Raw genomic sequence first — 14434 nt, 5'->3', positions numbered from 1 at the left:
GCATCTGCTGGGGCGGCGGCATTGCGGCAAGCCGTGCGCGCTCCTCCTCCTCCTCCTCGAGCCGGAGCACCTCCGCGTCGCGTTGGAGCATGGCCTCGTAGCGTATCTGCTCCTCGCCGTCGACCTGCTCCTGGCGGAGCCAGTGCTCCTTCCATTGCTCGAGGTGGGCCGCCTCTTTCTCCGGCGTCGCGGCGAAGTGGACGGGAGGCGCGCTCACCCACTCGCGGTACTGGCCCGTCCATGAGTTGGCCTCCTCCGGCCAAGTGGGTGGAGGCGGGGAGCGCTTACGCGACGGCTCCGACTCCGGCTCCGGCTTGGGCTGTACAGGCGGCGACGGCGGAGGCGGCGGCACGAAGAGCGGGGTGTGGACGGAGTCCCCCGCCGCCGACAGGGCAAGGGCTTGCTCTAGCCCATCCCAGTGCGCGTCCTCCTCGATGCGGCTAGCCTGCAGCACGTGCTGCAGGGCCTCCTCAAGGGCGGCTTGATACTCCGCCTCCGCCTCCATGTCCTCCGACTCTACCTGCGGGGGCGGCGGTGGAACGGCGGCGGGACGACGTCGACACCCGAGCGTCGTTGCTCCTCGTGTTCGAGGGCAAACCAAGCCTCCCAGTTAGGAGAGTCGGCGGCGTACTCGGGCAGCCGACGCTGCTCCGGCGTGAGCAGCGCGCGGCGCCGGCGCACCTCGTCGTCGTGCGCCCGCTGGGTCCACGGAACCGCCGGCACCGGGATCCGGTTTGGATCCAAATGCCAATGGTGCGGCAGCGTCACGTCGGGGTAGGGGAGGGGCTGCTTGTACTCCCAGTGCCACCGCGCTTGGTGCACCGGGATGTGCAGGCGCCGGCGTCCAGGGCGGAAACGCGCCGGCGGTGGAGGGGGAGGGGGAGCACGGGATGACGAGGCGCCGGGGGTGCCCTTCCCCTTGCCATTGCTTTTGCCGAAGAGGCCCATGGCGCGCGCTAGGGTTTGCGGTCGCCGGCGAGGAAGCAAAGGAAGTGGTGGGGCAGATGTGGACGGGAGAAGTGGATGAGGCCGACCCCGCCGCAGGCGTGGTTAAAAAAGAACGCGCGCCTGGCTGACGCGTGGGCCCGCTGTCGGTGGTCATCATAAATAAGACGACCAGTGGCGGTTGGGTGGTCGCCAGATGGGGACGCGGCGGACGGTGAGGAGACGCGCGGCGCGTCATCTTCGCGTCCGCGCCGACGCATTTCAGGCGCAATTTTGGGCCGGAACTGGGTCGGCACGGACGCCGGACGGACACGATTTGAGTTTGGGTCGGCGCGCTGGGCCGCCACTTTTGTCCGCGCCGACCCAAACGGACACGGGCGGACGAAATGGGTCGCCCCATTGGAGTTGCTCTAACATCCACAATACCAAATCAATACCATTAGAATCATCATTCAATATATTTTCATACCATATATATTTGTTATTGTGAAAGTTTAGATTGTTTTCGATAAGCTTGGTCAAAGTTTATAAAGTTTGACTAAGGTTAAAGCTAATATGCGGAGTAAAAAAACCGAGGGAGTAGTCAATAGCTAGGACATCAAAAATTAATGATTGCCATCTCATCTAGCCCACCGGGTTAATGGTATATAACCACAGCTGGTAGTTACATGTTTATCTCTCTCTCTCTCTCTGATTCCACAAGGGCAAGGCTATATATGGCATGAAACTAAAGCGGAACTAAAGGCTATCAACATGGAACTGAAGGGCAAAAACATAGAGCCCATGCTCAGGCCATCAACGCCTAACAATTGCGCGCCTTTACTTCTAGCCAGGTCTAGTCTCAATATATGGGATGGTTTTAGCCCTTGTGAAATTCGATAATAAACGATGATCAAGTTAGTTTGTCTACTATTATCAATATATTTCACATCAACTCTTCGGTGTTACAAGAACCAAGGAGATGATTGCAAATTTGCAATACAGATCTTTCCGTCTGCTTTCCAGAAAATCTACTTGTAGTACTGTTTCTTTTTACAAGGGTGTATGTAATTTTGTTTCGTTCCATTACTTGTGTTGACGAATATTTAGTCGGATTACACTTTAGAGATATACGCTCTCTTTAAGTATGGCACTAAACAAGAGAATTTCAACTAAATATTTCACGGGCACTGCTACTGGTGTTGACCCTCTTTGTTGATAAACATGTAGTCCACAGAAAATTCTCAGATTGCCCATTAAAGTTAGTACAAAGTTAAGACACTTATTTTGGGACGGATGGAATAGTTAGTAGCTTCAACATGAATAATTCTTGTTGCCATCTTCAACATGTATATAACCAGCTTGTAAGGAGAGTACATGTTTATCTCTGATGCCACAAGGGCAAGGCTATCAACATGAAACTAAAGGGGAACTAAAGACTATCAGCATGAAACTAAAGGGCAAAATCATAAAGCTCATGCTCAGGACATCAACGCCAAACAATTAAAGGGTGGGAAAGGTTGTTTCGACAACGGTGGGACGCAACAGCACGCCTTTGCTTCTAGCCAGGTCTAGTCTCAACCTGGTCTTCTTCCGTCCGGTGAATGATAGAGGATGGATTTGTTCTGCCTGCACCTACATAGGTCCGGGACAGGGCATCACGAGCATCTGCGTCGAGGCACTCCAGCTTCTCAAGGCACGCGCAGAACGACTCCATCCCATCCACATCCTTCGCCTCCTCGAAATGCTTCAGAAATCTCTTCACAAACTCTGGCCGCGGTGCCCAGTTTGGGGTATTGACTATCTTCTCTGCGTCCCTCCAGACCTGGAGCGCTGCATCGGTCCTGGATTTCTCCAGATAGGACTCAGCGAATATGTAGAAGGTCATAGGATCAGAACGGCCTTGGGCCATGGCTGCCTGGCGGAGAGCCTCGGCTTCGTCTGTCATGTCCTTGGCAAGGTAAGCTCGAATCATCACGTTTGGTATCCTCATGTCAAAGCTCTGTTGAGTGAATTCCCACTCCTGGAAAACCTGCTGCATGGAGTCGAAATCGTCTAGCTTTTTCAGAGATGAAAGCATCACTAGGTAACTTCTGTTTGAACATATCTTCAATTCTGACTTCAGAGATACCCAAAGCCTCTTGACCTCGGACAAGTTGCCGGAACTGGCATAGAGGGAGAGAAGATTATGCCAAGCAAACATCTCACCCTTGTCCATGACTTCCTCAGCTTTCTTTAGGGCCAATTCCGCCTTGTCAAACTGCCCCACTTTATTGTAGTTGTTAGCCAGCACAGTGTACAGGGACCAGTGAACTGGAATTGACTTCTCCAAATCTTCCAGGAACTTCTTGGTGGATTCTAGGCCATTAACCATAATATGGCTTTCTGTCAGGATGCAGTATGTAAAATTATCTGTTTGTATGCCATTTCCTCGCATTTCTTCAAATGTTTTGAGGACTTTCTCTGGCTGGCCTGCCTTCAGGTACAAGGACATCAAATTCTTGTACACCAGTGTATTCGGAACGATGTTCATGGTTCTCATCTTTTCATACAGTTCCAGACCTTTCTCTGGCTTGTGTTCTGCATAGCAGTTAAGCAGAGAGGAATATGTTTTCACTGATTTATGCATATCCGGAAGACTCGAGAAGTATTCTTCGGCAGCTTCTAGCCCATTCACTTTGCATACAAGGTCAAGCCGCAGCGCATGATCCCCAGGAAGCAAGTATGCCCCACGAGCTTCCATCCAGTCTATCAGCTGTAAACATACAACATGGTCAATCGTAATACAGTGAACATAAGTTCCCTTTGCTAGAAAGGGGGCTTCAGATAAATACTTAGATGTAAAAAGAGAAAAGGTCCATATGGAACTATTATATACAGAAGTACACACAACTCCAAGAGAAACACAACTGGCGATTTCTGATGACATACAAAGTTTAGAGGGGTTAAATATAAATAAAAGTAGACTTTCGCGATAGTTGAAGACATGGGTATTTTTTTTAATATAAAAATTCCGAATCCGATTTGCAGCATGATTCCGCATAAACCAAAGATGTAAAACTGATGCACTACTGGCATTTTTAACAACCCGACCATAAAAATAATTTCCATCATACTAGTCAGAAGATATACTCACCAAACTAAACTAAATAGATAAAATTCACAGATGAGAACTTTTAGCAGCAACTTTTGGCAAGAGTCATTCCATATGGGTGGTATCAAGCTGCGGATGACCGCAACTTTCCATCCACAGTTGGACATTCAAACTGAGGTGGTTAATCGTGTGATGACGATGTGATTTCGCTGCCTAACTGGAGAGCGCCCTCAGCATTGTGCTAAGTGAACCACCGACTCTTTTATTCAATGAACGAGGAAAGGCAAAGGTAACTGCTATTCATAATCAGACGAGGGGTAGGGATGAGTTTATCATGGAAATAAGGGAAAGATTACTGCAAGTTCAGGCTGTTATGAAAGACCAATATGACCAGAACCACTGTCAGGTTGACTATGCTGTAGGCCAGCGGGTTTGGTAGGGGCAACCATAGCAGGTGTCAAGGAGACAGTGCAACCTTTTATGGACCCTTAAAATTTTGGAACGAACTGATTCAGTGGTCTGTCATTTTCGATTTCTGTCTGTGCCAAGATACATGATGCCTTTCACGTGGCTCTGCTCAAGGAGTACCAAGGAGACCGTGCTAATGTGGTTGTGCCCCTCCCAGACATTCTGCATAGGCAAGTGCTTCCTACCCAGACAAGGTGGTGCATACAAAGTCGAACCATGGACAATGTGAGCTCCTGGTTCAGTGGAGAGGCACAGCAGCAGCTGACGCAATGCCGCTCCCAAACTCATTTCCCACTGAAACTGATAACACAACAAGATCCAGAGGGATACATCAGAGATGGCCTTACCCAAGCCTCCAGCTTGAAACCAAGGCTCTGCAACCAAAGCTACAAAAACATTACTTGCAACTTAAAAGTTCGTCTCCCAAACTTAAAAAAAAGCCAACAACTTACAGGGAAAACCGGCAGAACAAAGCAAGGTACCAAAGAAAGAAGGTAAAGACGCCGATCATAGCTCAGGATCCCCTGTTGCTCTCCACCAGTGGCACCCAACCCTGATGTCGCCCAAATCCCTCACTGAACAAAGCTGGGTATCGAATCAACAAGATAAAGGTGCAACGTGGGAACTGCTGGAAGAACTTTAATGTCAGTATCTGAACATCCAACTCGAGGATGAGTTGATTCAGAACGAGGGGACAAATGTTGTGGACACCTTTGGGGCAAGTCCTACCAGAGTCAGACTCATCAGCAAGGATCAGCGCTGGCAGCATCACAAGAATTGGAAGTGGCAGCAGGCGTGTAGCCATGTTAATTAGAGAGCGTGTCTTACTTAGAGTCCTAGTTAGAGTTTGCAAGTCTGACATATTGACTTGAGCCACCGAGTTGTACTAGTACTACTAGCTAGTCAGTTCCTACCCTTATTAGTGAAGGGTGTAGGTACTAATACAAATTCAAGTCCATATAATTGTAGGGCAAGAGAGAATAGTGTCCAAACACAGGAAAGTTTCAGAGCCTCCTAGATTAAGCCAGGACAACTCCCAAAAGCAGCCTGGAGGGTGAATCTTTGCCTCCATGCTACCCCCTGAGGTCTGATCCTCGTTCCCAAGATCATCGTCTACCTTCCTTTACCCAGTTTCGAAAGACATGCCATAACTGCGGGGTTGGGGTGGGGGTCAAGTGCCACAAAACAAGGCTTATCAGAAATCAGATTGAATTTTTATTGGGAGCATGTAAACTCAATGAAGTAGTGGTAACTGGATGAATAAATTACTGGGTACCTGCGCAGATTGCACAGGCAAAGAGACCAATGGTGAAGACAGACACTATAACCATTGTGATCCTCTCTGCAGTGAATGTTAGTTGTTGTTTATTGAACAGCACTTGAGCTAAAAGTAGCCCCGGGCATCAGCATTTTAAGGTAGCAGCTGAGAGACAGCTAATTTAGACTATCATCTTCAGAATATATTTCCATTGTGATCCTCTCTGCAGTGGGTGGCAGCTGAACCAGCAGTAATAACAGAATAAAGTTTCAGGTTTTCTGTCGCCAAAATCTAAAACCACACTTGTAGTCAGTCAAAACCCTTGCATTTCAATCACCAATCCACCTGTAGATAGCCGCGTCGCCTGTCCTGGATCCAGGAACCGGATGGAGGCGCGGCCACATTGGAAACGGGAGGGGGGGTCGGTCGGTCAGGCAGGCTTACCTCGAGGGCGCGCCTGTGCTGTCTGAAGTTGCGGAGCTTGCGGACGTAGAAGAGGAGCTGGTGCTCGCAGAGCGGCTGTCTCTCGCGGAGCCACCGGTCGAGCTCCGCCGCCACGCATCCCAGCGGCGCCGCTGGGGGCAGCTTCGACAGGCGTCTGTACAGGGGGACCCACGCCACCCGCAGTTCCGGGCCCCGGCGAAACTGCGCGTGCACGGATCTTGCCGGGGCCGGCGAGACGCGCCGCAGCGCCGCCTCGGCCGCCGCCCGCAGCATCGGCGATTCGGGGGAGAACTCGGGGAGTTCCGTTCGGAAACCGACCGCTCCTCCGGATTCTCGACCCTGCGCCGCACGAGGAGCGGAGGAGCCGCCGCCGGGTGGGGCCAAGGGAGCCGCCGCCGGCGAGGAAAATGGGCGGACGCGGGGCGGCGGGAAGGAACGGAGGAGTGCGGCACGCGCCATGGGCTTTCGGCCCACCAACCGACGGAAAACCTAGCGACCTCCGCCGCACGCGCACGCGGACGGGAGGGGACGATATGTCTCGCTTCCTTGTTTTTTTAACCCAACCTAAATACCTAATCAAGCATGACGGTCAATCCCATATTTTACGAGGTTGTCATCTTCGAAATGCGAGATTTCAAACTCATGAACAATATTACAAATAGTAAACGCCAAGGAGCGATATATAGTTTCATGTATAATAGCATCATACCTGGTTGAACTTCCCTGCTTCAAGCCATCCACCGCCACTTTGCAACCTGAGGCGGTAAGAATCCGCTGAACATATAATCAGCAACGAGAGCAATGCTTCTCTAACCGCAAGGGGGCGATACCTTACTCGTCATAAAATGCTGATTTATTGAAGCCTGCTATGAAACCTTCGGTTCATGAGGGCTTGCTTGGGCGCATCATAGACGGTGCATTCTAAATCTCAGCATCAATTAGAGGAGCACACAATCTCTCATTCATAGCCTCAGTCACCTTAATCTCAATTGCACAAGTGACCACGTATGGCCTAATGTCATCTTGGGCGGTGAAAATATATTTTTTATAGAAGTCGATAGCCAAGACCTCCATCTCTTTATGATCTGTCAAAATACCTCCATCCTCCCAAGCCAGAGACTTTTTGTTTGTTAATTCCATGACGTCCTTTTGCACGCGCATGAAAATATGTCGTATTGCGATATCCTTTCCAATTTAAACTGGATAAGAGCACGTGGCAGAGCTAATGCCTCTCCCCTGGATAATAACTCTGAGATTCTGCGCATCAAGTTTTTCTCCGTTCTCGACAGGCCACAACCCAAGGATTCTCCTCTTAAGTTTTCAAGCCTGCATCTCAGAGTTTTTAACTGTTTTGAGACAAGACCAAATTCAGTGCGGCTCCACTGCAAGCGATTCATGAACTTATGCCAGACCTCCGGTCTTAGGTACACATGCATTTGCCACCACACCATCATAAGTTCATAAACCATCATGTCTAGTCCATGCATTTTCTGGCTGTTTTGTTCTCTGTATGCCACTTTGAGTTCTGAACCGATATAAGCAGTGCACAATGGTCCGATTCTGTCATTTCGACGTGCGTTATTGGCGTACTATCAAAGGCCTCCTGGAACCTATCATACCCCAGTCCCATGTCAAGCCAAACCTTTATGTTGTTACTGGAGCGGCATCCTCGGCATGGTGGTTAGCTCAGACGTGACTGCTGTGGACCTTTGTTTCAGAAGAAACAAGGGAATTTCTGCCTCATTTCAACACTGAGATCTACTAGGATTATTATATTAAGTAAAGGTACGAGGTTCTCCATTTTGATACAAATGTGCCAAAAATGAAGCAACTGAATCAGACAAAAAAAATACGGTTGCAGCAAAATGTAGAAACCATCATGCAGAATATACTGGGGTCTAGTCGCGTTTGTCAATGTCGAGCAAATGTAGAAACCATCATACAAAATTATACTGATTCATAGTTTAAAACATAATGGATGAACATGTGTCAGCTCAGTGTAGTCTAGCTTTTGAAAAGAAAAAGAGAGATGAACATGATTGCGGCCTTCCCGGATGGACAGTGGTGTTCATGCTGTTTGCAGATAGTGCACACAAGACTAGTATAAATGTCTTTTTAAGGTTACTTCTGAGCATGAAGGTCTTGCCCTCTTCTCTGTACGTTGGAGATTGCACGGTTTATGAAGAAAGTAAATAATTCGGAACGAAGAACATCCATGATAGCCTGGTAACTCAGACGAGTGCATCAAATTATGAGTAAAAATCCTCTCGAAACGGTTGGCTGAATACCATCTTATACCTCCATCCCTCAAAAGAAGAAATACCATCCATCCCTCCACTGCTCTAGTTTGAAATTTACCAAGTTTATAGAAAAAAGGTACTCCATGGAATGGTATTCCTTTTGCCAAGTTCACAGAGAAAAGATACTCCGTGGAGTATCATCAATGTTCAAAAATACCAAATCAATATCACTAGATCCATCATGGAATGGTATTCTTTTCATAGTGTTATATTTATCTGGTATAGTAGATGTTGAAAATTTTCAATGTAAATTTGGTCAAACTGTACAGGCAGGACTAACACGCGAAGTAAAAAAAGAACAGAGGGAGTACTAATTCCTTCCGGGAAAATTTTGTTTTTGCCACTCTAGATTTTGCCAATTTTCCTTATGCCACTCTAGATTTTGACATTTCACTTTTGCCACTCTTAGTTTTTGACAATTATCTGAATTGCCATTCCGGTGGCAAAAGCAAAATTTTCGGAGTGGCGATTGTGATACATTTCAAAAGCTAAGAGTGGCAAAAATGAAATAAAATTATTCTGCTTTTGCCACGGAATGGCAATTGTGATAATTGTCAAAAGCTAAGAGTGGCAAAAGTGAAATGTCAAAATCTAGAGTGGCATAAGGAAAATTGGCAAAATCTAGAGTGGCAAAAACAAAATTTTCCCAATTCCTTCCAGCGCTTGAAATCGTCAAGTAATAATAATACTTGCACTGCCGATCAGTCATCTCGCAACAGTTGCACAGGACGATAGAAGCAAACAGGGGGCAAACGGTGAAAGCTTGAAGTCCCAGCTCAGCTGCCAGTCTTGCTCGTAACCAGCGAGTGACCAACACGCAGCACAAACCAAGAGACCAGCACAACACATCAGGCAAATGAATGAACTTACAAAAGGATCTGAGACTAGCTATCACATCCAAAAAGGCAAGCAGCCCCTCCAGCTGAAGGACTTGTTGCCCTTGGCCGCAGCCGTCCTCCTCGACACCCTGGTACCGGCACGTCCCTCGCCTCCTTGCACGCCTTCTCGAGCTACGCCACCCGCCCCTGCACCCTCCGGAGGTCCATCCCCAGCGCCTCCTCGCCCACCACAACCCGCCTCAGCATCGTTGCCGCCGGCGAACAAGGGGTTTGGAGTTTGGGTGGCCGCTGCGAGGACGTGCGCTTCCACGCCTCCAGGGTCGGCTTCTTGTAGTTCAGGCACCCGCACAGCGCCCCCCTCTCCCCGGACGTCAGCATGGGGTTTGGCTGCATTGCACAGGGTCACACCATTACATTGACACAAGCCAATGCTATTTTTCACTTGTCTGACAGTTTCACTTAAAGTTGCGCACTACCAAGGCTGAAATCACTCTATTTTATGGTGTACAACTATTAGTCTTTAGGTTAAAATATCTTATATATGAAGTGACCTTGAGATTCGAATGGTTCTATGTTGATTGAAAAACAATAGTAATGTGATCAAGGTTTAATAATGAAATTGCAGGTAACTTATGAATAGAGAACCTGGTATCAAATCCAGCAATTCTGTACTCACAAATTCAACCAAGTTCTGTAAAAAAAGAATCTTAATGGTCTCAATCATGCAGCAACCAAGGGCAATTGTGTAGTACTCTAATTTGTGTGTTTCCATGCTTCAAAGGAAGGACGCGCATGGGAAAGAAATTACAGGAAGCACAGACAAAAAGGATAGGAAGATGATTAAAGGAGGAAAAAATAAATAACATTTGCACATAGAAAGCACCAATGGCAATCCGGTAGAAGGTTACTAGGTTCCATTGCAACAGTAGGCTAAACAAAGGTGATATCTTGGTTGTAAAATTATCAGAGTTCAATACCAAAGAGGATACATTCTAAAGACTAATGGCAGCATGAATCACAAAAGTGCACTGCCAACAGGGGAAGATGCAAAAAGGTTTACATTAGTGTGCAGGCAAACAAAGTTGGGTTTTTGACAGAAAGTACTGATGTAAATCACTACGGGTGAATTTGCTTTTTGTGCGGAACCTTAGTAACTTACTATAGATGAAATAAAGTGCCCCAACATGTGGAGCTGTAACTCAAGATAGATGTCATGAAGAGGAGATAAACATATGCGTGAACTGAAAATAAATTGGGATTTCAAAAGAAAGGAGGTACGTATTATTTTGCGTGACAAATATTTTGTTTAGAGGAGATAAATGTTGTGATCATTTGAACCGTAAGCTGTGTGACAGTGATATGAAGGGAAGCAGGTTTCTGGCATTCAACAGAAGGCTTACCACTTGACACTGTCGGTGACGCTAAGGGCATCTACAATAGAGGCGCTTAGAGCAGACGCTAAGGAATAAAATCCTAGCCAATCTGGCAACCATCTGTTTCAATCCCAGCATCGGTCGGCATCAGGCTGGCATCGCTGCCATAAGAGGAGTCGGGCGCCTAGGCCAACTTGTTGTGCACTGTTGATTTTTTTTAATAATCCAAGCATCTATTTTAAGCGGTTGCGTGTTGGAAGCTTAGGCTTTTGCGCTAGGTGCTTAATGAGATCCCATTCTTTTCCCTTTTAAGCGCCTGGTTAAGAGGCTGTGCATTGTAGATGCCCTAATAACGACGGTGGGAAGTTGCAATATATGTGCGATGGTTTGGGCAAAGAAGCGCACACCCTCTCACACTGTAATGTGTTGACGTCCAGCGTGAAACCACCTGACTTGACCAACGAGCTTCCACACTGATATAGGAGCAAGTGCCTCCCCACTGCACCCGTGAGCAAGGACCCGGAATCCAGCGAGAATGTCCTCTTCTCCATCTGCCACTGGGTAGAAATCCCAGCATTGTTTCGCCAAACGTTATATTTAAGGCGAGATGTGTCGGGCTTAGAGCATCTATAACAGCCGTGTTAAGCGCCATGCGTAAAAAATTTGTTTACCGCGCGCGTTACGGCTGGTTTTGCGCACCCGTTTGCGCTGGCTCCAGTAGCCGTGCTATAATGCAGCACGCGCGCGCCGCTCCAGTAGAGCGCAAAAATACAGCGCGCGCGACTCGCCGGACATTTTGCATATATGATATTTTAAAAAAAAAATAAACATGTGAAATTTGACACAAACAAGTTGATGAATAAAAGTTCATACCCACAAGTTCAAAATCATGCCCATAAGTTCATCCAACCAAGTTCAAATGCAAACTAAAGTTCAAGACATGAAAGACACATCAATCTTCATCTTCCTCGTCTTCGTCTTCGTCCTCATCTTCCGAAGACGACTCTTCCACCTCCGAAGATGAATCTTCCTCCCTCTCCTCATCACGCACCGCATCACGCACCACATCATGTGAAGCTTCGACGGTGTTGGCAAGATTTTCAACGGCATCTTCATGGGAATGTGTGTGAGAAGGCACATCGAAAGACATTGCACCCATGGCGGCCGGAGGTGCACCCATGCCTCTCATGAGAGAAGCAAAACTCATGCCTCCCATGGCGGCCATAGCGTCGGAGGGTGCTCCAAAGCCACCCATGCCTCCCATGGCGGCCGGAGGTGCACCCATACCTCCCGTGGCTCCAAAGCCACCCATGCCTCCCATGGCGCCGAGGCCACCGCCACCCATGGCGCCGAGGCCACCGCCACCCACGACGCCGAGGCCACCGCCACCCATTGCACGAACCAAGGCTCTTTTTTGGATTAAGACTTCTTGTTGGGCAAGATTGACATACTCTTTTTGCGCCGCATTGAGGTTAGATGTGTCCAAGAAGAATAAGTGCTTCTCCCATTCCAACAACTTAGCTCGCTCCTCGTTGCTCACTTTCCTCTTCTCCAAAGCCACCTTTCTCTCCTCGGCCGCCACCCTTCTCTCCTCGGCCACCAACCTCCTCTCCTCAGCCACGACATCTTGGTTCTTTGCCATTTTCCTCACCTCATTGGCTTCGACCTTGCCTTCACAATAGCTTCCATAGCATTTTTGAGCTCATCATCTTCTTTCCTCTTCTTCTTTTCGGTGTGCGCGTCCATGGGTGGGTGGCAGGGCGCCGGCGCCGGCGCGCGCGGGGCGTAGGACGAGGAGAGGAGAGAGTGCGGCGCGAGCGCTCGAGTGTGCCGCGCGCTGTAGCTGGCGCCCGAAATACGCCGCGCGGGTAAGTGTTTTCAACCGCGCGCCCAACCCGTTATAGCGCGCGCGCGCTAAGACGGCCTAATTTGCGGCGCGGCGCTAGTTTAGCGCGGCTGTTGGAGACGCTCTTAGGCACAAACATCCGGATCATGCCTTGGCCTGCCTCCACGATGGCCACATCATCGCCCGAATGTCTGGCACCGGGTGGGTGGTCGGCCATGGAGAATTCCATCCTCTGAATGTCAAGCACCAGCAATTTTTCAGTTGAACCTGAAACCCAGTAGAAGCAGCCATGGGCGTAATGGCGCGACACGAAGAGAACCATCCATGTCGATAACACGAAGCCCGGCAACAACTCGCTTGAAAAGGCTCGCCATTTCCCTGTGCCGGAAGAGAAGACAGCGGCCACGAGTTTAGCTTCAAACAGCACCATCCAGATCACCCTGAATGATGTCCCCTCCTCCTCCGTGGCAGCTGCTGCCTCCTCGTCGCCGTTGCTGGGAGGGACGAGGAAGGTCTCGGCGAAGCAATGCCCTTCTATCAGGAGTTGGTCAACGACCGAAGCGGCTAGGTCATCGGGGATTGGGGGAAGCAGGAGACACCGCCGGTGCAAGGGGTCGCACACCACCATCTCCTTGAAGAGGGCTTCCAGCCCATCACCGGCGTCACGAAGGCGGGATCTGTCGAGGAGGACGCGGCCGTCGCGGACTTCCCGCACGGACCAGTTCCGGGCGGGGGCGGGGAGGAAGGCGAAGGAGAAGTCGGCCGCGAGCGCGACGGCGCTGGCCGCCGGCGCGGAGGGGTGAGGCCGGACGGCGGGGTGGAAGCGGTGCTGCCCTGGGTAGAGGAAGCCGAGGAGGGGCGGGGGATGGATCTTGCGGAAGCGCCGGAGGAAGGAGCGGTCGGCGACGAGGCGACGGAAGGAGGCGCAGGCGGCGGAGGCGCGGATGAGGTCACCTGGGGTGGGGAGGCGGAGGAAGATGTCTACCAGGAGCTCGTCGGGGATCGCCGGCAAGGCCATCTTCCGGCCGCTCTCCGGCGTCGGTGCTGGCGGTGGCTGTGTCTCACGAGGCTGTGTGGGCTCAGCTCATCTGCTCGGTGTGTGCTGCTGGGGAAGTAAGCCCACGCACGGTACAAATGGGCTGCAGAATACTAGTTTGTCGCCGGCCGAAAGTAAATGGATTAGTTTATTTTTCAAAAAAAACGTGAATAAACATAGAGGACAGAGATTGAAATTTCAGAAAATATCGATAATAATAATTATTATTATTATTGGCACCAAAGATGCACACGTTTTCTATGTGTATGCAAAATTTCGTGGTGATTTGACAATGAAGGAGCTCTTGGCCAAAAAAGGGTTTTGAGAAAAGTTCAAGATTTTTGATTTTGGACCGTTGATTTTGTTATTTACTCCCAAGATCCTCCGATGTCAAATCACCACTATATTTGCACGCCCATAGAAAACTTGTTCAATGTTTATGTAAAAAAAATCAGATTTTTATATTTTGCTTTGCTTTCTGATTTTACTATTCGCCCGAGAGCACATGAGCTTGTAATCAGCTATGGGTTACCAGTAAGTATAGCACTTCACTATTCATTTACCCAATTAGATAAAAAAACTACCATATATCTTCAATTAAGAATTAATTTTTTGGTTGCTTAACTATGACGTGATGACGAGTGGAGCAGCAAAAACTTCGGGCATGTACCGCGTGATATTGAGAGGTTGCAAACTAAGGTATCAAGTTTGCAACAAGGTAATGCCAAAAGGTTGTTAATTAACCAGAAAATGAACGAGCTTGATGAGGGACGGAGAGAGGGAGGGAGGGAGGGACCTAGGAGAGAAGGAGAGCCAAAGAGGGGATACACCTAAAATACCCCACGCGACGTG

General features: G+C 49.1%; 2 protein-coding genes across 2 annotated transcripts; both read right to left on the bottom strand.

Moving 5' to 3' along the window:
* Positions 1–2225: 2225 nt before the first annotated feature.
* LOC125540275 (pentatricopeptide repeat-containing protein At4g01990, mitochondrial-like) lies at positions 2226–6733 on the bottom strand. The gene is made up of 2 exons (XM_048703869.1): positions 6189–6733; positions 2226–3679 (listed from the first exon to the last, which is right to left on the bottom strand). Exons 1-2 carry the CDS (start codon positions 6645–6647, stop codon positions 2486–2488), a joined length of 1653 nt encoding a protein of 550 aa, XP_048559826.1. The 5' UTR covers positions 6648–6733; the 3' UTR covers positions 2226–2485.
* Positions 6734–11960: 5227 nt separating this feature from the next.
* Positions 11961–13787, bottom strand: LOC125534478. The gene has a single exon (XM_048697690.1). The coding sequence runs from the start codon at positions 13562–13564 to the stop codon at positions 12599–12601; it is 966 nt and encodes a 321-aa protein (XP_048553647.1). The 5' UTR covers positions 13565–13787; the 3' UTR covers positions 11961–12598.
* Between the last annotated feature and the right edge of the window lie 647 nt (positions 13788–14434).

Source organism: Triticum urartu, chromosome 2 (assembly GCF_003073215.2).
Source record: "Triticum urartu cultivar G1812 chromosome 2, Tu2.1, whole genome shotgun sequence".
Classification (NCBI taxonomy): domain Eukaryota; kingdom Viridiplantae; phylum Streptophyta; class Magnoliopsida; order Poales; family Poaceae; genus Triticum; species Triticum urartu.
This window is presented reverse-complemented; position numbering and strand designations above follow the sequence as displayed.

Excerpts from the sequence above, each read along its gene's own strand:
- LOC125534478 (XM_048697690.1), bottom strand. The coding sequence starts at position 13,564 with ATGGCCTTGCCGGCGATCCCCGACGAGCTCCTGGTAGACATCTTCCTC.
- LOC125540275 (XM_048703869.1), bottom strand. The coding sequence starts at position 6,647 with ATGGCGCGTGCCGCACTCCTCCGTTCCTTCCCGCCGCCCCGCGTCCGC. Across the intron at positions 3,680-6,188 it reads AGCACAGGCGCGCCCTCGAG|CTGATAGACTGGATGGAAGC; the intron begins GTAAGCCTGCCT and ends GTATGTTTACAG.